This window comes from Anolis sagrei, chromosome 5 (assembly GCF_037176765.1).
Source record: "Anolis sagrei isolate rAnoSag1 chromosome 5, rAnoSag1.mat, whole genome shotgun sequence".
NCBI classification, from domain to species: Eukaryota; Metazoa; Chordata; class Lepidosauria; order Squamata; family Dactyloidae; genus Anolis; species Anolis sagrei.
In genome coordinates this window covers 32,791,557-32,816,581 of record NC_090025.1, presented here as the reverse complement: position 1 = coordinate 32,816,581, position 25,025 = coordinate 32,791,557, and the positions used below count along the sequence as shown (strand labels likewise).

The following is a 25,025-nucleotide window of genomic DNA, read 5'->3' as shown; positions in this document are numbered from 1 at the left end:
TGAGAGGGACTTTATCCCCTTTGAATTACAATACCCCCAGAAGAGACAGTCTCACACAGAGGCACACTGATTTCCCCCTTTATGGATTTTGGATTCCCCCTCCATCTCTAATTTCCGTAAAAGAAAATCAATATTGGAGAGAAGCAATCTTTTTAATCATGATGTGTGTGTGTGTGTGTGTTTATACATACACACAGAGAGAGATACATACACACACAGAAAAGTATGCATGTGCACTTACAGAGTACTCTTTTTATTGATGTGGGCTTTAAATATTTTTATGCTTTTCTAAACACAGTACATAATTTTCAAGATTTCTCTGCTTAAAATAGTAGTCCTGTGTGTTTTACTTGGGATCCTTTATTGTTTGATTATATTCTGATGTTGCTCAGATACAAATGCCCCATATTTCAGCTATGATATAATGGGAGGAAAGGGGCAGAGCAGTGGTTCTCAATTTTTCTAATGCCACGGCCCCTTAATACAGTTCCTCAGGTTCTGGTGATTCCCAACCATAAAATTATTCTTGTTGCTACTTCATAACTGTAATTTTGCTACTGTTGTGAATCATAATATAAATATCTGATAGGCAGGATGTATTTTCATTCACTGGACCAAATTTGGCACAAATACCCAACATGCCCAAATTTTAATACTGATAGGGTTGGGGGGGTTGATTTTGTCATTTGGGAGTTGTAGTTGCTGGGATTTATAGTTCACCTACAAACAAAGAGTATTTTGAACCCCACCAGCGACAGAATTGAGCCAAACTTTCCACACAGAACACCTATGACCAGCACAAAATACTGAAAAGGATTTTGGATGAATTGACAGTGACTTAAGGGAGATGTAGTTACATCTGGAAAGGTTCCTAAGACCATCAGAAATATGTGTTTTCTGATGGTCATTGGCGACCCCTCTGAAACCCCCTTACGACCCTATCAGGGGTCCAGACCCCCAGGTTGAGAAACACTAGAAACACTAGAAAGACACATAGAAGCAAAGACATAGAAACAGCAGAACCCAAGAAAGAAACAACAAATTTAAAGCATGGCTGGTTGTCATTATTGGTTAGATCTTTGTCATTATGTAAGCATGAGAGAGTCAGAGGAAGGGGGTATAGCTTCTCCTTCTCCATGTTCTCCTTCTGCATGAGGAAGAGCATACTAGCCCCATTGCCATTGTCACTGACTCCTAGGTAGTGATTATGATGGCCGTGTAAATTACTTATTTTTCTGGAAGTTATATGTGCATTTGAACTCCAGAGGGAACTTGCAGGGTGCTCCCTTTATGGTGTAGCAGGCCGACACTTTGCTTTTTGGCTCAGATGGCGGGAAAGTTTGGTCTGTTCTTTAATATGAAGATTGGTTCACAAGCTACCATGAACTGATGACTTAATCAGTATACAACATACATGACACACCTAACATTATTTGCCAGAATATAATAGACTGAGAAAAAATATTAGCATCCAAACCGAGGGATATTTGAAGCTAGGCTTCAAAGTTAAGGAAGGTTTTGGTATATTTTTGGAATCTCTGCTTGACAGAAAGAAAATTAGTCTGATACTTAGCAGGAATCCAGTAAGATACATAGCCACCCTTAAAACACAAATAACCTCCCCAACTTCAAAACTGCTTATCATACACTACCACATTAAAACAATATAGGATTATTGTCGAAGGCTTTCATGACCAGAATCACTGGGTTGTTGTAGGTTTTTTCGGGCTGTATGGCCATGTTCTAGAGGCATTAATATAGTATTAACCATACCAAGGACACTTTACCCCAGAGCTTTTATCACTGCAACAATATTTTACTCATACACAAATGGTAAATATTCCATGCTCTTTAATTATTAGAAAACAGACCACCCAACCAACATACTGCAGACAGGAAAGCAAAGCAAACACAGATGTTTGTGCTGTCAGGTCTTTTTCCTAGCCTTCCACTGTGAAGCACTGTACTTATGATGCCGCAGCAGAGTCTGACACACACTTGAAACAGATACGCTTTCCAGCCAAAGGAGACTTTGTGCATTGCAGCAGATTCTTTATCACAACTGCAGATACTCAAAAGACAAAAGTATGCTGCAAAGTAATTTACGAAACCTTTCTGTTACCATAGACTGTGTTCTTTATGATGCAGCTATGAAGATATTGAACATGTAAAATAATTTTAAATTGTTTTAGTTCTGGCTTGAATAATTTCTTAATATCTCTTCCCACTGTGCCTTAGCTTCAGTCAGCATTTGGAACAATAGTCCAACACCACATCACCCCACCTTCTTTTCTCTTGGTGGTGTAGAAGCAAGACTCCTCAAACAGGAGCAGGCACAGCCTCACTGCCATGTCCCTCATTCCCCATCTTTCTCCTTCCATGGCATGGGCTGAGGGGCAGAGTAGGCAGCCTGTGGTGTCCATGGCTGGCTATAGAGATTTCTGGGAAAAATAGGGTGATGCACTTGCTGCTAGCAGGAAGAATACAGCTGCCCACCTTTGGTAAATGGATACTCTTCTGCCCCAGTGCTATTCTCCTGACTCATTATTTTTGTATTCCTTTCAAACATCTAGAAAGTGGTCAAGTAAGAACATCTTTCAGTCATGTAAGTTTGGCTGCCTACTGCACCTCCTCTGCTCAGATATCAACTAGCACACCAAGGCATTAAATCAAGAAATAGCTTTCTAAGATCTACAGAGATACTCGCCACAACACCTCAGCAAGCAAGAGTCCAAAAGTGGTAGGCTAAAACCTGAATCCTCATTCCATGGCTGATGGCCAGATGAGAGACTCCCCAATGGGCATATAGAAGACTGGGCAACTTGGAAGGCACTGAACAGATTGCTCTCTGGCACCACAAGGTGCAGAGTCGATCTCCAGAAACGGGGCCACAAAGTGGAACCCATGGCACACAAATGTGGACAAGAGCAAACTACAGACCACATACTACAATGAAACCTGAGCCCTACCACATGCACAGTGGAGGGCCTTTTCACAACACCATAGGCACTCCAAGTGGCCAGCTTCTGGTCAAAAGACATTTAGCATAATGCCAAGTTTTTAACTTTGTTTGTGTTTTTAAGTACATTACAACTGTACCCTCAATTAGCTTCTGACATGATAAATAAATAAATAAATAGTCATGAAAGGTGTGATGATATAATTTTTTATTATGATGATGTCTATTATTATGTTTATTTATAACCCACTTTTCTCTCCACAAGGAGACTCAAAGCAGCTTTGTTTCATGCTCTAAAACATATGCATACAAAAACAAATGAAAAATTCAAATTGACCTTTCCTCAAATAATTTACCAAATTATCTACACGTGACAGAACTACATGTGAGAAATGTTTGTCCTTCAGTAGCATTGTTTGTCCTTTCAGTAGTATTCCTCTCCCATGAAATATTTGAGTACTCTGCTTATGTCTTGACTTTCTCCTAAAGAGTTCAATGTGGCATACATACTTATTTGTCCCCTCATTCAATGGCCTTTCGATTTAGCAAAGACTAGGAGCTTGTGAGTAACTCAAAACCACAAAGTGAGAATTTAAATTCAGCTTTTTGAAATTTTAGCCCATCATTCTAACCATTTCAACCACTAGTTCTCAAAAGATTCTTGGTTTTGTTTTTGCTGCAGCTTGAAAAGTTGCATGTAGTTATATCATAAAAACAATAACAGGAAAGTCAACATTAAAATAATTGCTGTAGTGTCTTGAGACAAACTTAATCAAATTACAGGACAGGTAGTATAACAAGGTCATTTTTGAGCTGCAAACAATTTCTGGATATATACGTTAAGTGTTTTCTCTCCAGAAAGGTAATAAGATCAAGAAAACTGCTGGGGCGGGTGTTAAAACAATCTGTACAAACTGATTCCAACAGAGGAACATGTGATAGCTTAAAAAGCGGTAGCTAAAAACCGGGGAATTATAACTGAAAATCAGAGTAAGGACTATGAATTTTATAAGCATTTTTAGACTATTTCTTGAGTAAATGCACTATACAGCTTTTTTTTTCAACCACTATACAGCTATCAGTCCAAGACTGGAGAGCTTCCCAGGGCACCTCTAGAAAAAAAATTAAAAGGAAATTTGAATGTAATCCAGTTCATGCACTTGAGCTACTGGTATCATTTTACCAGCAATTCAGCAGTGTCTGTGTCCCTACATAACAAAAGTAGATCCCTTGTTATTAAGAGGCAGCAATTATCCTAATTATCACACAATATTTAAACCATACACACACATACATAAGACTTAAAACTGTGTTAATAAAAATCAGTGAAGTCAAAGGCACTGTTCAATAACTGTCTAGAACAGTGGTTCTCAACCTGGGGGTCCCCAGATGTTTTGACCCTCAACTCCCAGAAATCCTAAGAGGTGGTAAACTGGCTGGGATTTCTGGGAGTTGTAGGCCAAAACACCTGGGGACCCACAGGTTGAGAACCACTGGTGTAGAACAAATGTGGAACCTCATACTGTGATTATGGTATATGAAATACACATCATTATTTAAAGAGTTCTTAAAAAGGGTTACAGAACAGAAGAAATGTTTATTAGGCCAACTCAAAGACCTTACATCATATTCTGCAGTAGTCTCTGACCTTTTAGTTGGCATAGTAAATTATTTGCTCAGATACAGATTTTGCTAATTCCTATTTTTTGACCTACAAAACTAACTTTGTTTTTATCGGAAAATGTAATACGTCTGCAATAAGAGCATGGCACTACATTTTTTCCATCAATAAGAAGAAACTGCACATTAATTATGCAAGAAAACCTAGTCATGAGGAAAGGTCCTTCATTTCTAAGCCATCACAGCACTATTTGCAATGTTGATTAAGATGACTATACCTGCCCAATGCTTTTTGTTTTTATTTGTCCTGGTAATTCACTCAGTATTGGTATCCTGCCACTTCATTGAGTTTATGGAGTTCGGAATATCAATCCATTCTAGATTTTGTCTGGGAATAATAAAATAGAATATTCCTTCTTTTTGTTGCTCTTGGGATTAAAATATGAACCAATGGATACAAAATACAAAAAAAGAGATTTTACTAAACATTAGGATTAAATTATTGACTGTAACAGCTGTTCACCAGTGAATAAGACTGCCTCAGAGAGTAGCCATGTCTCCTTTGGAAATCTATAAACAGAAGTTGAATAGACATTTCTCTGGAGTACTTTAGTTGTGGGTTCTTGCATGGCAGGGGAATAGACTAAATGGTCATTGTGGAAGCTTTCAACTGTTTAGATTGAAAGATTCTGTGCTTCTATGGGCACTTCCAGACAGTGCCAAAATCTGTGCCACAGTGAGTTTTTAAAATCTGCTTTGGCATGGATTCCTGTGCCCACTCCCTGATTTTAATTGGGATGGCATGCAGCCACCCCAAAGCCCCACAATTTACCCCTAAAATTAAATAAAATGTACCTTGTTGCCATAACTTTGCTCCTCACACCCTCGTGATGTAGTCCACAATGCTACATCAATGCAAAACCATGGAGTTCAACATAACTACAGTTCTGGGATAAAAGCTATCTCTCAGTCTGTTTGTTCTTGCCTATGTCACCCTGTATTGTCTGTCAGATGGCAATAATTTTTTTAAAAAGAATATGTTGGGTGAGATGGATCTCCTAGAATGCTCTAAGGTCCTGGGATATGGGCTTGTCTTGATGGGCCCTATGGTTCCATAATTCCCATGACAATGGCTATTTATTATTTTTCTATCTTCAAACCATATGTTCTAGTAATCTGGAGGGAGGGTTATCCTGCATATTCTAATTCTGAGTCTTAACAGTTTTTTTTCTTCATTCAACTAATATGAGGCCAACAGTTAAAAGCAAAAACTGTCCTTAAGCCACCTTAATGTGTTTATCCCCCACTGTACATATGATGCCAGGGTCAGCCAATACTTAAGGACCCCTGGAATGTCTTAACACGCCCCCTGGATTTGGCAGCGGGAGCCAGCCTTACTTCTAAGACACACTAATTTTCAGTTTGTATGTAGAGAGCTCAGATTATATTACCCAAGTCATGTGGTCATTTACTGCCAGAAGAAAATGTATTACATCCAAAATATTACATTACAACATGTACTTTCTCGTTACCACTCTCTTCTATTTAGAACAAATGTGAAGAGCATGCAGCCACTAAAGTATCGACAAAGGACTTTTCATGTGCCACTTTGAGAAGTATTTTACTTTAACATTTACAGTCTTCTGATAAGTATTCTGCAAACAATTAATTCAGCCTCACCAAAGCTTTTCCAACCCCCCCCCCGCCCCATGGAATACCATTCTTGAAAAATACCTAGAAAATGTGAAATGGCAGATTGATTTGATGAGGAAATCAATATGCTAATAGCAGTCTTATTAATTGACATACAATTTTGTTTCCTACTAAACTGAGATTATCCATTAATATTTTATAACAATTATTCCTCATCTTTTTTGCTAACTACTATAGAGTCGACTTTGATTTATGGTGGCCACCAAGACCTTAATATTAACAGTAGGGCTGGGCGGTTTCGTTTCGTAATTTCGTAATTCGTTAAAAATTCGTTATTTTTTTATAAGGAAGCGATAACAAACCATTCAGGAGCAACTAAAAAACGAAACGAATTTTTAAATTCGTTTCGTAATTGTTTCGAATTCATTTTGTATTCGTTTCGTTATCGTTTTGAAATCGTTTCGTTATTATTTCCGCATGTCTGGGGCAAGTTTTATAGTTGTTGTTTGTTTAATCAGTAAAAAATATATAAATATCACACCAACAGTCAACAACAGAGGGAGAGGGAAGCTTCAGAAGTTCCCCCTGTCCCATTTGGAGGTTTTTTAGCGTATTGCGCGGTCGCGTCCGCCATTAACGAATCGATTCGTAATTGTTTCGTAATTGTTTCGTATTGTTTTGTAATTTATGAAATTTCGTAAATATCAAACTTTTTAAAAGAAAAATTTCGGAATTCTTTTAAAAATCGAAACACAAAAACCCCCAAAAAACGAATCGATTTTAGAAACAAATTTTTCCGTGGTTGCCCAGCCCTAATTAACAGCACTCCTCAGGTCTTGCAGACTCAAGGCAATGGCTTCCTTCATTAAATCTTTCTAGCTGGGATCTGCCTTTCCTCTTTTCCTACTGTCTTCTGCCTTACCTAGCATTATTGTATTTATCTAATAAGTGAGTGGTTCTCAACCTGGGGTCTATGATGTCATCACAGGGGGTCAGTGAAGGATTGAAGAAATATTATGATTTTTTGCAGATAAATTTGGATGAATGAACAAGTGAATGAATGAATGAAAGCAAGATAGAAAGGGAGATGGAACAAAAATTTAATTTTCCATGCTTCTTTTGGAAATTGTGACTTTTAAAGCCTATTTCTTCAATTAAAAACAATCAGAGGTGTAAATTAGAAAATGTACCAGGAGAAGTAGTATTAGTGTTGTTTTTGTTGTTGTAGTTTTTGCTATTATTGCTTTTTATTGTTATTACTATTCTAGTACTATTACTACTACTATTATTAAATCATTAAATGTTGATACTATTATTTGAAATTCCATAATTATCATAATCAAAATGTTATATTAGAATAGGAGTATGTGCATTAACAGATTTAACTTCTCTCTAAATTTGAAGGCTCTTAATAAGAAAATGGAAACAATTATTTAATGCAGTCTAGTGTCCTAAATCTTAAGTCTCAGGGTTCTGTGGCCACAAAAGGTATTTAAAGGGGGGATCCTTAGTGAAGAAAAGGTTGAGAACCACTGTAATAAGCTACTGTTGCTAAATCCACATTTTCTAATATTTCCATGACTGATAAGAAATATCATGCATGGATTTAAAGATGGTTAAAATATCTTCAAAGTGATCTTGACTACCTATGGCCCAGTAAACCAGTTTATGGATAGGTTAAGTAAAAGATAAAACAAAACAAGTACAGGTCTACAGGCTTAGTGATCTTTTCTTTTTGAATTTTGAATATGGTAGATAAAAAAGCTAAACAGACACAAGGTATGAGGCCAAACTGTGTAGATTGCTGGAAACATTTCCTTGCAATAAAACCATTTTTAAAAAAATCAATCGCCATTTACAACCAATGCTCCTAACATTTACATCCAATCTGAGAATTGTATGCAGCAGCTACAGACCTGCAGCTTCAATTCATATTTAGACATTTTTTCTTGAAGACCTACATCATTCTTCCATGTATTTATGGCCAACAGATGATGTGACAGCCAGAACTGGACTAAGGACTTTATCACACAGGCAAAATTACCCATTGTATGATACTTTCAACACAGTTCAGGAATGGAATCCCCCAGGTCCCATCAAATGACATAAGAATTATTTCTGCCAGGGCCCCATCTCCAAACTGTGGACAGACAGAGCATCAAGTCAAGTGCAGGGGGAAGCCAGGAAGTGACCCTTTCCCCCATATGATGGGAAAGGAGGAACTTCGGGCAATGCAGGCGGCAGGGCAACATATTTCCCTCACTCTTGTCCGCGTTGATCAACTTCATGTGATGAGGTCCTTAGAGCAAAACTAAAAGATATCAAGATGCAGATGAGATGTACCAAAGCAAGCAATAAAAAAGTCAAATGAATCTGTTAACACAGCAAAAGAGTGGGGCTTATATTCAAACTGATCAGCTACCTATCTTACCAAGGAACCTGGGGTGTAATTACATTGTAGAATTGATGCAGGCCACAAAAATCAACAAGTCTGGAACATGTGTGAAATAAAAGCATTTTTAACTTTTCCCTTTCCTTTTTAAAAATAATCTTCTTTGCAGAAAATAGCAAGGATGACTTCTGAATACTCAGCAGGTGAAAGCAATGTCCAAGATAGGAAAAGACACCATGTAGAAACTCTTTTGCAATTAAAGTGAAGCACATTTGCATAATTCCATATGAATGGAAATCCAATATGAGTAGGATTTGGATTTAGGATCTCCCCTCCACACAACCCCTGGTGCTTTAAGGGATTGTAATGTGTTAGGATTGCTGCAAGAAAGTAGCCTGCATGTTGTATATCATGCCAGAAATGTGTTCTGAGTAAGAGCATATTTTTTTGTAACATGAATCATAAGCATTTCACTGTGTGATTTTGGCTCAGATTCTACTTCGATCAGCCCTCTTACTATGAATGCAAGCACAGACGTACTGCCATTAGACCCTTTCAGCTTTGACTGTGTTCAGAATTACCCTTAATAATAGTTCTGCTTTTACTTCTGGAGTCAACATAAATATGATTCTTGTTGAGATAATGGAAGTGCAACTGTTGTTCTTGTGATATGCATTCACATTATTTCTGATTTGTGGTGATCTTAAGGCACCAACATGGAGTTTACTTGGTTAAATTGATTCAGAGATTGTTTGTTTTTGGCTTCTTCTGAGGCTAAGTGTGTGACTTGCCTAAGGTCACCCAAGTGTTTCCCAGTCAAGTGGGGATTTCAGCCCTGGTCTCCAACATTCAAACCACAACATGCTGGCTCTTGCGTATAATTGGCTAAATTCAAACATTAATGTAGAAACCAATACTATCAATACAAAAATGTTCCTTTTGATTTGCTGTATTTTTCTCTTCCTGTAGAGGCTGCACTCAAAGGCAAACAGTTACTTTAAAAAATGTGCCACTGATTCAGTAAACAAACTATGAACAGCTCCCAGTAAACATGCATATAACTGGACTGGGTAATACATATATTCTCATTGATTAATGTCACACTATAATGAATATTTCCATTTTAGACCTACCATAGTAACTGTAAACAATCTTTGTCCTGGACAAGTAACCATCTTGTTTACAATGTGAAAGACTTCACTGACCTTTGTAAGATTTTCCTCCTCCTTTTAATTTTTACAATAAAAAACCTAAGCTAGGTAAAATAACTTAAAAAAAACTAGCACAATCTATCAAAAGTAATTTATTAACTTTGGATTCTCTGTGTTACTTTTTTCATAATGTTTAGTCACAGAAGTATAGAAAAATAACTATTTTTTCATTTCAGCCACCCTTCTGTTTTCTCTGTCAGTTAACAATATTTAAGTAAGAACAAAAGCATCCGAGAGATAATTCGCTCAATAAGTAACAAATCCCACAACACTGTCCATCTTAGCCTACCTAACAGTGACAGTAATACCTATCCGGTTGCTCAGCGGTCACAGTTTTACTAAGAGGTCTTCTCTACCTTTGTTGTTTATTATCTTAAGGCCCAAGTTTGCTCACATGCACTACTGTCACGACTTACCAGTGCCTCAAGATCTTTACTTTCTCCATTGTTGCAGCCATAGTAGTCTGGAATTTTATCCACGTCTTGTATATTCCCTTGCACCCTCACACCTTTGTCTGTGCGACAAGCCTGGCAAACAGGTGCATTTCCCATACCAATCCACCCTCCAACTCCTGCAAGTTGGTTTGATTTTCCAGGGTACAGAAGGCTCCAAATGGACAGATGATTTGGGCCAAGTTGGAAGGATAACTCACAACTCCTGTGCTTGGCTCCCCAGAGTTCCCCAGAGTTTTCTTTCTCTTGGCTGGTTAGTGTCAGAAGGAAACCTCAGCAACTGCAAACAGCATTCAGTGACCATTTCCAATTCGGGCACTGCCTGTCTATTTTTACACCTACTAGGCCAGTTATGCATGTAAATTGAATGGGGGGGGGGGGAGCTACATACAGGCAGCCTGACTAACACAGAGTTAAAGCTCTACTGCGGGAAATGCCTCCACATACAAGAGTTATTGAATTACCCAGCTGCATGCCTTTGAATGTTTTGATTTTCTCCTTCTCTTTTTACTGCTCACATTATCCCTTAATGTATGCCCAAAGCACTGTATTTCAGAACAGTGATAATTTCTAAAAGAGGGATGGTGGGAGAGGACTTTGGTATAAAATGATTAATATAAATGCCACCTAACTGGCATTCATTATACAAATGCTACCCAACTATTTGGAGAAGTACAGAAAAATCCTCACATGGTATTTCACATGCAACAGTGGCATATTTGTTTTGGTCAAATTTACATTTGGGTGGAGCAATCATGTTCTCATAGAATTAGCTTTACATATTTCTAACCTCCTTTGAAAAATAACATTTATGCATCCTTTTAGCCACTTCATAACAAATGGCTTCTGTCTCTCGCTCCGCCACCACCCCAAATTATGCATTTGTTTTTAGTCTTCTCAAAAAGAACAGTTACCTCCCTCAGAGGCTGGTGGGATCTTGTTAATAAATGAACTCAATTATATTTATTACTAATGAATTTGGTAGAAATTGTATGAAGTTCATATGGAAAAGCAAGAGAAATACAACAGCAATGTAACACTGGGATTAATCTATGGTTTTCTTTATTTTGACACAATGATTTGTGTGCTTACTATTTTTGTTCTATTTTTTCTCAATTATCTAATTACTTCCTTTTTGAAGATGCAAATAATATTCTGTACCCAGCTGTTAGCTGTCCAACATCTTTATTGCTTTATTGATTTGTACCCAGTTACCCTTCGCATCCATTAGGATTTATAATCAGATAGCTGTATTTTTCACCCTTTACGATTCCTGACCTATATAGAATTTTCCCCCATGTTAATTATGTCAAGTTAATTTAAAAGGGCTGTATGCATCATCAAACATTCAAAGTTTGAACATGGGGGAGGGAGGTGCCTCACAGATTTGGCACAAGCTTATGTGGCCGGTGCACCAGATGTGATTGATTAGATTTATAAAGTGAATTTCCTTATTGCTATTGGAAGGAACTGTCAGCTGCATGTTATATACACATGTTGATTTCTGATATCTTACAGAAGTCTCTCCAAAATGGAAGTTTAAAAGATTATACCAACAAGTCTCACAATTTTGCAGATTCATCATCATAAGACCCTTAATTTTCCTTTTGTATTCAAGGGAGGCAGACTTGAAGAGAAGTAATCCCTTTCTTTTTCCTTGAATGATAAAGAGTCAAACCATGTTTAATACTAGTATGAGAATCAATAAGTTATAGTGTTTAGAGTGTTAAGATTTCCTGGAAATGGGGAGATCCAGATTTTAGCCCATGGGCCTAATCACACTCAAGCATTTATCCACTTTAATCCACTTTAAATGTTGTAACTGCATCCTGAAGGATTCTGGGGTTTGTAGTTTAGGGAGGCCCAGGGCTTCTCTGGATGAGCAGTTTACAGTCCCCTCCCTAAACTTGTTTTGCCAGTACAAGCTGGGTAGATGCAGGGAATGCCGTGGATGTAGCGTATCTGGACTTCAGTAAGGCTTTTGACAAGGTCCCTCATGTCCTTCTGGCAAACTAACTAGTCAAATGTAGGCTAGGCAAAACTACGGTTAGGGGAATCTGTAATTGGTTAAGTAAATGAAGCCAGAGGGTGCTCACCAATGCTTCCTCTTCATCCTGGAAAGAAGTGGTGAGTGGAGTGGCATAAGCAGGGTTCTCTCCTGGGGCCAGTCCTGTTCAACATCTTTATTAATGACTTAGATGAAAGCTTAGAAGGCATGATCATCAAGTTTGAGACAACACCAAATTGGGAGGGATAGCCAATACTCCAGAAGTCAGGAGCAGAATTCAAAATGATCTTAACAGATTAGAGAGATGGGCCAAAGCTAACAAAATGAAGTTCAACAGAGACAAATGCAAGAAAAAATGCATTTAGGCAGAAAAAATGAAATGCAAAGATGCAGAATGGGGACGCATGGCTTGAGAGCAGTACATGTGAAAAGGATCTTGGAGTCCTTGTGGACAACAAGTTAAACATGAAGCAAGAATGTGATGCTGCAAGCTGGAATGTGTCTAGAGGAGGGTGACTAAAATGATCAAGAGTCTGTAGAACAAGCCCTATGAGGAGTGGTTTAAAGAGCCTTAAAGAGAAGGCTGAGAAGAGGCATGATAGCCATGTATAAATATGTGAGAGGAAGTCATAGGGAGGAGGAAGAAAGCTTGTTTTCTGATGCCCTGAAGACTAGGACCCGGAACAATGGCTTCGAACTACAAGAAAAGAGATTCCATCTGAACATTAGGAAGAACTTCCTGACTATGAGAGCTGTTCAGCAGTGGAACTCTCTGTCCTGGAGTGCAGTGGAGGCTCCTTCTTTGGAGGCTTTTAAGCAGAGGCTGGATGAGTATCAGTTTGGGGTGCTTTGAATGCAATTTTCCTGCTTCTTGGCAGGGGGTTGGACTGGATGACCCATGAGGTCTCTTCCAACTCTACAATTCTAAGATTCTATGAACTACAGATCCCAGAATTCTGCAGATGGCCGTCACAGCATTTAAAGTGGATTACAGTGGATAAATGCTCAAGTGTGATGAGACCCATGTTGTGGACTAAATCTTGGGTTTTAGTTCATGAAATCCACTGATTGACTTGGATCAGCCTCTCTCTTTCTGCCTAACCTACGCTACAGGGTTAATTATGAAGATAACAGTGGGGAGGGGGCATTTGATATATACAGCTACAAAACAGACAACTACTACAGTAGAGTATGGATATTGAAATCACTTTAACTGCTTTGTGTTTCAATCACAGAAATAAAAGCAGGATACTAATATAATAATATAATACAACCTTTTTGATACTAACTATACCAGTGGGAGGATATTGCAGAATATTTATTAAAATACAGGTGTGTCAACTTTCAAGGACTAGAATAAGATCACAAAGATTCCAAAACAAATCAGACAAATGCACTTGCAGTACAATTGAGGCAATGGGATTGTTTCCCTGCCTCTGTCCCAGCTCTAACACTTCTATTGTTTGTGAATAACAGAGAAAGAAACAAAACTAAAGAGCTTTACTGGCAAAACAACAAAGTTTCGCTAATAGTTTCACTTTTTTTTAATTCCCTGAAATATCGGCATTTGCTGGCAAACCAGGTAAATAATAGATCTTTTACCTGACTTAGTCAAGGTACAACCTTCAAAATAAGTGTGACTTTTAGGTATTTAGGTTTCAAAGTTCTTAAGGAGGTATTGTCAAAGGTTTAAGGTGGGCTGAGAATTTCTCAGGCTCTCAGCTTTGCTAATAATGTTGTTATTTTGGTTATTTCTCAGATCTCTCCTGTCAGATAGCAGCTAAGAAAACAGAAGCTGATTGTTACTAATTCACTTTTTATATTTGTCTTATATATTATTAAAATGTTTATTTTCTATTTGAATCTATAGTCCTTCAAAGAAGCCAAAAAGGCAACTGATGAAATATTGCAGTACAATCACTTTAATTGCTTTATTGCTTTATTGTGCCTGAGGGGCTTGATCTCAGATTATTCTAACAAATCCCCCATTTGACTGTTTAGATAGACTCTTGTCTATTTCAGTTTTGCATCAGCCTTGCAATTATCTTTCACTGGGTTTACCAGTTGTTCCCTAGCAGCGAGCGGGCTTTGAGGTGCTTTACCATATGATTTTTTATATGATTTCAATTTCAAATGCCAAAAGATCTATATGATTAGAAGAGAAATCAAAGTGACTTCATTTTTGACATTTCTTTGACTTTTGTTCATTCTAAATTTGATGCAATTTTATCCATATTGATTTTGTATAATACAGAGAAAAGATGAAAGGGTCAAAATGTTGGGAAGAATGCGCTTCAGGTGTGGAACATCACTTGGGATTTGACAGATCAAGAGCAGCTATAATTTTATTAGAGCAGTATGTAGTCATCCAAGCCATGGAATTCACAGACATCATAACAGGATTTGTCCTTCTTAAAGGAAGACATTTTTGTTTTCTTCCAATTCATGGTATTTCATCAGCTGATGTTAACATATCCCTTTAAAACTGTGAGCAAAGGCATGCTGTTAAGGAAGCATCAACCAAAATAATAGAACTGTTTGAATATAGAAAAGTGCCTTAGTTCTTATTTTTGCAGTAGACTCTGACCTAAACTTGCATTTAACTTGTACAGCTGAACATATCCAAGAACACAACATAACAATACTGAATTAACACTTAATAAATGGGGAAGTAAAATAGTAGCAAGAATAGTTGTAACAAAAACACAATGTAATTTATCACAAGGGTCCAGCATATATAGCACTTGTTACTAATTTAATACCATTTGCAGTGTTGGTGAGAGAGCTGACCCATACACTGGTCCAAACCTTGTGTTCACAACAACTGTATCCCTGGGAGTCTTCACAAAGCACAACAGCTTTTGGAGAGTTTTTTTTTTTACTTTAAACCAGCTTTCCCACTTTTTTTTTCAAAACCAGGGAATACTCCAAAGTTGGCTGGAAATTCCTGCTTCAGAGCAGTCTGAACAGTGGGATCAGATCCAATTCGGCCCAATCTGCTGTCCAGGTGGACACTGCCAGCATCATCCTGTTTCCCTGTAATGATCAGTACAGGGAAAGGCAACAGATCATGCACATGTTGCACTGCCACTGCTCCTAACTGACTACAGAGCTCCACCTTCACAGGTACCTCTGTTGAGGCCACAGTGGGTCACCAAACTAGCCACCAAGAGGTGGACCTCCTCCTCTCTTCCTCTTCCTTGCTGGTTGCACCTACAGCCTCTTCAGAGGCAGCTACAATGGCAAGGAGGTTGGATGGAGATCCATGGCTGGCTAGGAGTGGTGACAATGTGGAGGAGATGACAGCCCAGCAGGGATGATGCAGTCCTTGGGTGTCTGGACAATGGTTGTGGATTCAGCATGCAAATGCTGAATCTGGAGCTGCTCCAAGGGCAAATTTATATGAGTAGATACGCCCAGAGATAGCTGACATAGTGCTGTTTACTCGCATTAGTCTGGGATTGAAGCAAGGTGTCAACTCCAGCACATATTCTCTTTCAACCCATGTTAGTTTCATTTGAAATTAAAAATGCAAAAGAAAAACAGTGACACATAGCTTCTCATGCCACAGTATGTGTCACATCAAAGCTAAAACATTTTCTGTTATTTATAAGAAAGTACTTTAAGATGAAGAGGTATAGCTGATAAAATAACAACTTTTACAAACTGAAATGTGATATCACCTGTTCTTCAATTATTCCTTTCAAATCAAAGTTTCTGTTACTTACTTATTTTTAAAAAAGTGTCTTAAGGTGAATATGTGCAGCCGATAAAGTAGCAACTTTTTTAAAAAAGATGTGTAATGTGATATGTTGTTGGATGACTTTACAAATGATTTGATTATAATGTTGAACTTTATTGTTAGTCAAATCAGAATATAGTCCATTTTTTAAATGAAAGAACTGCTGTCCTTCTCTGGTGTCAGATGTTCATTTAACATGGAGGATAACAAAAAAGTTACAAAATGTAACACAATATATGTTGCTGGATTATAAATGTCATTTCCTAATTGGTTCTATCATACAAACATGAAAAACGCTTATTAAACTGCAAACACTTTGTTTCTGCAGGACATCCTGTCATACATTTTGCTACCATTTTTCAATTAATATCTCATAGAGACTCAACTAATTCAAGAGTTTGTGGCAGCCACAAAAATTAAATTTCTGCTGTATAGCAACTACCCTCAAAATTAGTGCTGCACAATTAAACAGAAAATAACACTTTCAAACCAGGAGCGTATTTTTTTCAAATTTTGTTAATTGTGTTATACAAAGCACCCTTTCACACTCTCCACAATCATAGCACTAAACTTCAACTTTAACTCCCATGGAATCAATGGATTTGTATTTTTATGAAGCACTCAAGATCTCTGACACAAAATTTCTAAATACTCCTTCCTAAGTCACAAATTCCAGGATTCCATAGAATGGAACACTAGCACCTAAGTAGAAACAAAGCACTATAGCCAGCCTCCCACAATCACTAGGTTTAGGTACACAGGGCCCCTATGAAATTGAAAAACCTAGAGGTTTCTAGGGAGAAGATCTCTCTAGTAATATCCAATGTAATTATCCGGTCAGTTTCCAGCAAACATTGGTAGATCTAGAAATTCCTAACAAGGGGTTCTCTTGGGTAAAAACAGTTCTCCAGCATGACTGGAGGAAGTTGATCACAGAGTCACACTGTAGAACCTAGCAAAACTTAAAGAGAACATTTGTTAACAAATCTGAGAATAATCACATCCACAAGAATCAAAACTACAAATCTGGAGGGATGACTACACAATTGTAAAGTATGGGATAGCTAAGTAGATTAATTTGTGTGACGGATTTCAGTGGATGCTCTCTTCCTGGTACCTATCCACCTGTTGGCGACAATTACACCAACGTTCTCTCTTTTTCTTCAAAGGAACCAACAATTATGATGTGTAGCATTTTATTTATTTACAACTTACAGTGAAATACTTGGAGTCTGATCTCTGATGTTGACATTAGATCTGGCACTTCATATGGGAAATATCAGATGGCTTGAATATATTTAATATGTGCTATGTGGTCACATATTTTAGCTATTGACCCACTTCCTTTTAAGCAATATTTTTAAAGGAGATAATGGCAGAATGAAATTATAATCTACAGTGTAATGCTTCTGGCCTCACCCATTAAAGTTTAATGATTAAAAACCGAACCAATTACAAATGCTTATTCTTGGCCTTCTTTTTAAAAAACAATCACCAGAAGGCCCTTGCTATACTCTGAATTGTTCAGTACATTAATCATAATAATCCTCTCTAGCTACAACCAGAGGCAGAGATGGCTTTTAATCCAAGATGTACCATATGTCAAGATATTCAGTGTACAAATACAAAAACAGATCAACCATTCTATTAATGGACTGGAAACATATAGGGAGAAGAGGACTTTGTAGCATAGTCTAAAGGCACAACAAAAATCAATCCTATGTAAGAAGATTTTATATTGAAATAAAATTGAATATATAGTCCTACACCTAACAGCAGATTTGTGCTTCAAGATAAGTAACATAATTTCCCAACCAGCAAAAAAAAAAAAAATCTCTATGGGATTTCCAAGCCCTTCTGAAAAGATTTTTGGAAGCACTCCAGGATTGCTACTTCCAATCTGTTGGACTCTTCTGTTGTACCAGGAAAAGTAAAGTGTTAGATATTATCTTTAACAAATTGGGGGATGGGGAAGAGACACCAATTAGCAACTTAGAATGGAATTTTCCAATATTATATTCATAAAATCAAGTCCTAGTGTCACACAAAGCACCCACTACATCAGGAGTGAGAATCACGTGGTCACCCAGATGTTATTATGCAGACATATTTAATAATGTGTGCATCAAACAAAGTTTGTGTAGATTAAACTATCAGAAAGCAAAATTGTCACTATCTCAGCCATTCTACATGAACAGTTTAGGATTTTGAAGTATTTTGGATGCTTAATCAAAATATAGGTGTAGACTATATCTATGTAAAAACATCCAAAGTCATCCTTGTCTATGAATTCCTGTCCCTATCAGCAATTAACTCCTACATAATACCCCATTCAGGCAGGTCTATTGTTCTCAGAAGAGTTTTATTTTTATTTCAGGGTTGTAATAAACTAGAGGAGGTGGAGACAGATATTCCAAATCCTGCAACAAGAAATACATTGTAAGTAAACTACCTTTAAAATACAGACATTTGTATAACAGAATTTAAATGGAATCTTTGTTTTGTAGACTGATGTAGCATTAGTGTAAATTTGGTGAAACCGAGTTTTTCATAGTACAGCAATACCATAAACACAACGTGATTTCGTCCAGGGACTCTTCAACAGGAGAAAGAGGTCCAAGAAATGAAAGCAACATTGTGCACATATTTATTTCCTTATTAATATATTCATATTCAAAAGAGAAGATCTGTGATAAATAGTATCATCATGGATTCGTTGTTCATTAAAAGCAAATTTATTTTTAGTTTGTGCCTTTTAAATTGGTTTATTTAGATTTTTAAAGGAACTATCATTTGGTCTGCAAATCTAAAATTTAAGATTTTACTTTGAATTATCTGTTGTGGAAGCTATTTGCAAAATTGCCCTTCTAGTCCAAACAGCTCTTTCGTGATTAGCTTCTAGATTATTTTGAAAGATTAGACCATCAGATTTGTTGATGGAGAGCTTAAAACAACAATAGTGACTGCAGACACTTCTTGTGACTCATTCTATTCATCTTATGTCTTCCTCTTCAATATTCCTTTAGCATTCAAAATGGCAGGTTTGACCTCAAATAATGCTTATTATGGTATTTAAAAAAGATTCCTTAGAAGATGCAAAATTAACCACCCATTTATCATCCCATAACGGCCTGCCTGTGTGATGCCAGCTTTGGAAATGTCAAGCAGTGAAACATCATTATAAAGCTTAGCATGAAACAAAGCAGAGGCAGTAAATAATTAAGGAAAAGCTTGCATTATTAAACCAGAATCATCATAAGATGTTCTTCAGCGACAGCATAGCGTAGAACAACATGAAACAATAAAGTCCTGCAGTGCTCTAAAAAACTCCTCCCCACAGAAGGCATATGCCCAGTCTAGTGCCTCATCTAAGGCACTGAAGGCCCTTCCCATATAGCTTTAACAATTAACAAATTGTTAAGGCAGTTTCCTCTCTTCTAGGATGGATTCCTAGAAGTATTTAGAATTATCTGCTAGGGACACCTAGTGCCAACCCTATATAGGCAGCCCCAAGTTACGAACTATTGGAAATTACAACCTTCATCATGCCTTCTCAAGCAATCTGTTAATCTATGATCTTGTTGCTTACTGTTTCCTGTATGTATGTTCTGATGTGCAGCTTCCTTTACTCTATGGTTTGTGGGTGGAATTTGGTGGGCGGGGGGAATAGTGTGTTTTAAAATGCATTTTAATTGTATTTATTGTATTTTTACTCTATTTTTAACCTATCACACATAGTATTGTTTAATTGCTTTTCAATTTTTAATTGCTTTTGATCAAAGTGTGTATGATGATGATGATGATGATGATGACAATGATGTTATGTTGTCCCCCACCTCGAGCCATCAGGAGAGATAGGTAAATTATTATGATTATTATCCTATCTAGATGAACAAGGACCAGACCTAGATTCTGAATTATTTCACGCTACAAAATTATAGTTCAGTTCCGTTCAGAACTGAACCGAACTAAAAATTATAGGACTATATCACAAGTTAAACATCATGGCAACATCATCTGAAAATCTGGAGTTTTCTCTTTGTAAAGTCATTAAGAGTTCTGGCTGAGAATTATAAATTACTCTATCTAAATTGCAAATCCCAAGATTCCATATGATAATGCCATGGCACTTAAAGCTGAACATAGTGCTATATTTGTATACCTTGAAAGGGCTTTCTACCTAGTTCTGATACACAGAGTAAGAGTTCTAATACCCACAAGAAGAGCATAATCTTACAAGTCCATGATGCTCCTTCTAAAAACTCTCAAAAGGCAAACTTGACAGGCATAACATCACCTTTTGGTTGATGGGCCCAAGTGTTATGGTTCCAACATAAGCATAAGGTTACATTTCAATGTTTTATGCCAGAAATAATACCTAAGAACTGCAAGGTTCTCAGTAGAGCAACAGTATGGTTTTATTTTGGTTTTGGGAAGAAGTGACGAATAAGGGTTTTCCATGATGTGCAGCCTGTTCCACAACTCTCTAGGAACAGGCTGCACATCATTTGAGGTCACTATATCACAATGAAAACTAACTGCATTGGCTTTCTCAGGGCCCTTCCACACAGCCAGATAACACAGAATGCCAAGGCAGCAAATGCCACAATATCTGCTTTGAACTGGATTATCTGAGTCCACACTGCCATATATTCCAGTTCAAAGCAGAAAATGTGGGAGTTTATTCAGCTGTGTGGAAGGGACCTGAGTGTTAAACAGGCCATTTATATAAGTTATTCTGACATAAATGTAACACTATTTCTTAATAATAACTGAATTTATATTTTAAAATGCTTAAACTGCAGTTACATTCATGTAGAATTAATAATCAGTCTTCCAATGAATAAGCACTATTATCTGAATCCTTATTATTTAGCTCTATAATAGTCTAATAAATAAGAAAAAAGATGAGAAAAGAAACTTGGATGCCTGACATGAATAAGACATCTTCACAGGGCATTATCTATTAGAAAAGCTAAGAGTATTTGCTTAAATTTGGGCGGGGGGGGGGGGGGGGAGAAAGAGAAAGAGTGATAGAGCTTAAAATCATTTTTAAAACTATGAGTCATTATTTTTCTATAGAAAAAGATGCATCTAATTTGGAAAGTTCTAGTATTTTTGACAGTACTTTAAAACATATTTATGCATATTGACAACTTATACCATATAAATTACTTCAGTTGATTTATGTGAAAATATTTACCAGCTGTGAAAAACCTGGGTCCTCAAATAGATCTGAACTACAATTATTCCCAAACCACTGACCACAGTCCCACCATGACTTGCAAACAATATACATGGGAAAGATATAGCCAACTACGATGCTAACATGAGTCAGCAATGCAATGAGGTAGCTAAATGCAATGGTAGATTGGATCAGCAATAATGTCCAGATTGTGCAAAGTAATTATTTGGTTCTATTGTGCTTTGTTCAGATTTCACCTGAGAACCTGAGTATTGAATACTCAATCAATTTAAGTGCTCTATAAAACATTGAGGAATTGACTATATTTACCATGCAGACGAGAGAACTTAAGAGGCAGCAAACACCCATCAAATATTTGAAGGGCTGTAACAATAGATGAGAACATTTGTTTTTTGTAATGGGCTGAAATGAGAAGCAAAACAAGTTACACTAAATAAAAGGAAGAATTTCCTGATGAGCTATCTGACAGTAAAACTGACTGCCTCTGAAGGTGCTTCTGACACTTTCATGTGAAGTCTGGATGGCCACATGCCAAGGATGTTCTAGCTACATCAGCAAAGAGTTGGACTTGAAGTCCTTTCCAACTCTATTAATATCTAATAAGCCACAGGTTCGCCACCCTTGGCATACATTTAATAATAGTAAAAAGACAAGGTGCAATTTTGATACAATGCCAAGGAAAATGAAGGTTAAGACATGTAAAGAGAGAAAGTCAAGGCCATCTTTAGGGAGGTCTTCCATGATGGCTATTTCCATAGACAAAAGACCTCTCTGTTCTAGCTCCATACAAACACATTTGTCTCACTATCAGCAGAAATGATTTAGAAGATTTTGTTGTGGGCTGGGGAAATGCCTTGTTCCATTAGATGAACTACTTACCCTGGGTTTAATCACAAGATGAATGAAATACTTGTCCTGACAAACAAACAAGAATCCCAGAATGTCAGGACAATAGTGGGTTTGTTACATACACAAAGCCTACTTTTAAGGCAGAGATGGGCAGAAGGTAGATCCGGATCTAATAGCAGATCTCTGCAGATTGGCAAGGATTTGTGACTCCCAGTGTTTATCAACAGCAGCAATAAAATGACTCCCTCCTCCTTGAAAAAAAAAAAGCTTTTAAAAAGCGCTGTTGAGATTACAAATGCTTGAAATAATGTGGAGTAAAATACGCATGGAAGGATGGTAAACTGTTTAGTCCTCATATGTAAAACCAATTATTTAATTCTTTATAATTATATTTTTTTCATTAGGACCAGAATTCCAGTAAAAATCAAATTAGATTCCCTACAAAAGTATCCAGTTCTCTTTTAAAAGGGGTGGGAGTTAAATGTTGGAATTTTTTTCATACTTCAAAGCTACCTTTCATTTTTAAAGATGTTTAAAGAAACAAAGAGATATCTGTGTTGGTCTGTTTCACCAGGAACAGGAAGTTGGGGGGGGGGGGGGACAATGAATTTGAACAAATGTGTTAAAATCTACCAGTGCTCATGCTAAAATCAATCAGTCTTAATGAAGCCACTAGATTCTGGGGACTCTAATAGTTTCTGGAGATGCCCTACTCTTGATACCACCTCCTTCGCAGGCGCAGTTGGCAGGGATGAGAGATAGGGCCTTTTTAAGTGGTTGCCCCTCAGCTACAGAACTCCCTCCCAAGTGAAATTAGATCAGCCCCCTCCTTCCTGACCTTTAGGAAAAGGCTAAAAATGTGGATGTTCAGCCAAGCATTCAATTAGTAATCTATCAGTGCAATAAAAAATGATGAAATAGTGAAACGTCAAATTGGAAAGGTGACAGACTACGATACTGGATTGCATGATTTTAAATAATTGTTTTTAATTGTTTTACTATGTTTTAATGCTTATATTTTTATTATGTGTGTTTTTGGCATCTAATTGTTGCCCATATATGTAAGCCACCTTGAGTCCCCTATGGGGTTGAGAAGGATGGGGTATAAATACAGTAAATAAATGAATAAATAAATAGATTCCTCCCTTTATTGCTTTCCATAAAATGACATAAAATGTCTACTGCAAAAAATACAGTAAATAAATGAATAAATAGATTCCTCCCTCTATTGCTTTCCATAAAATGACATAAAATGTCCACTGCAAAAAAAGTTTCAAATTAAAAATGAATTTCCATAACTTAGAAGATGTTCCAGTTTTGGATTACAAAGTCCAAAATACCTTAGCCAATATGATTAGTAGTTTTCATCTATCCAAAAAGAACTTTTACAGTTCTCCAGGTTCTGCCAAATATACCTGACTCTTTTTGGTGTTCAGACAGATTGGAGTTCCTCTGTACACAAAAACCCAACCTACCAAAATCTACCAAAATCAGTATGCCAATGAAAAGGTCTAACACGTCTAATTTTCTGTGAAGAATCCATTTGTTCATAGAATAATCTGAGACCATTGCATTTTCTAACCATACTTTCCTAGGTTTTCCACATTATCTTTGCTAGTCAATGTTATGTTACAGTTCCTAATCTGTGATTATTTACAATACTAACCGGGGTCAATGCAGTCTGAAGTTCAACGAACTCTGGAAGGTCACAGATTTTTTTACCTCTGGCTTACTATGTACATATATGAAGTTATAAATATTCCGCTTAGTCTTGTTTCATTTTTACCATATATATTTAGAAATGTGGTTAAAATTGTTTTAAAAAGACATGCATTATGCTGAGCACCACAAAACAAAAGGCACCCTTGGAGGAGAAAGAGTCTTGTCTTTCTAGTTATGAATTATTTGGTGGTACCAGTTGGTATCAACAGGGTTGGGGCAACCAAGGAAAATTCAATTTGGATGGTTCCAGTTGCTTCATGTTAGAATTGTAACAGGGCCCAAATACCCTGATGACAGAAGATCTGTTCTGTTCTTGGAAAGCTAAGCAGGGTCATGCCAAGATTAGTACTTGGATGAAAGATCATCAAATAATATCAATACATCAAAAGGAGGAAATGATAAAAAATCACAACTGAGCATTCCTTGCATACCCTATGCAATTCATGGGATTGCTGTGAATTGACAGGTGACTTTCTAGGCACAGGCACATTCAGAAATGTGCATGCAAATTATGAAATTTCATTAATGTTTGCTTTCATGAGAAAGGCAAGGATAACAAATTTAAACCACACCCACCCCATTTGAAAGGGAAGTTTTGTGTTCAGCTGAGGTGGCTATTTATGTAACAGTGAGTGTGCAGCCGCAGTAAAAGGCAGACACAGTAAAGCTGCTGGCTGAATATTAAAGGGAACAAAGCAAACAAAAGCATAGTAGTTTCCTTGTATAGTCTGAGCAATGACCTATTATTCCATCTGATACTGGAACATCCTGATCTCTCCCATCCTCTATGGCCAACATATTACTAACATGTGGACTGATCTAAGTCTGCCTAGTTTCAATCAAGGCCATGCAGCAGTCTGGGTAAAAGAGATGCCAGAAGGGACAGATTTTAATTATATCCAACTTTAATTAAAGAGCCCTGGCATCACGGTTTAGACCAGATTTAAAACAACTACCCAAAAAAAAACAGCTCTTCAAAATGAAGCTGATACAATCTACTTTTCTCTTTGCCAGGTATACATACATATAGATTTGACTACTGTTTACAGATTTTGTTTATGTCACAGCAGCATATGTTTGCATATTTTAAAAGAGTATATCAAATGTATAGTCAAAGATTTGGTTTTATGCTATAGTGTCCCACTTAGGGGATTAGGCAGTAATCACAATCTGCCTACAGCAACTATGCATCCCAGTACTGCCTATATTAG

At 37.1% G+C, this 25,025-nt stretch overlaps 1 protein-coding gene across 18 annotated transcripts in view; it reads right to left on the bottom strand.

Moving 5' to 3' along the window:
• The window catches only part of ANK2 (ankyrin 2), a 358,785-nt gene that overhangs the window by 145,404 nt on the left and 188,356 nt on the right, over positions 1-25,025 (bottom strand). Inside the window, exon 1 of one of the 18 annotated variants that reach the window (XM_060779048.2) lies at positions 10,252-10,590. The exons of 16 other annotated variants lie outside the window; for them this stretch is intronic. In XM_060779048.2, coding sequence (XP_060635031.2) covers positions 10,252-10,386 — 135 coding nt within the window. In that variant the 5' untranslated portion in view covers positions 10,387-10,590. Of the gene's footprint in view, positions 1-10,251; positions 10,591-25,025 lie in introns of those variants that run through there. One more of the 18 variants, XM_067468665.1, reaches the window with a different exon arrangement.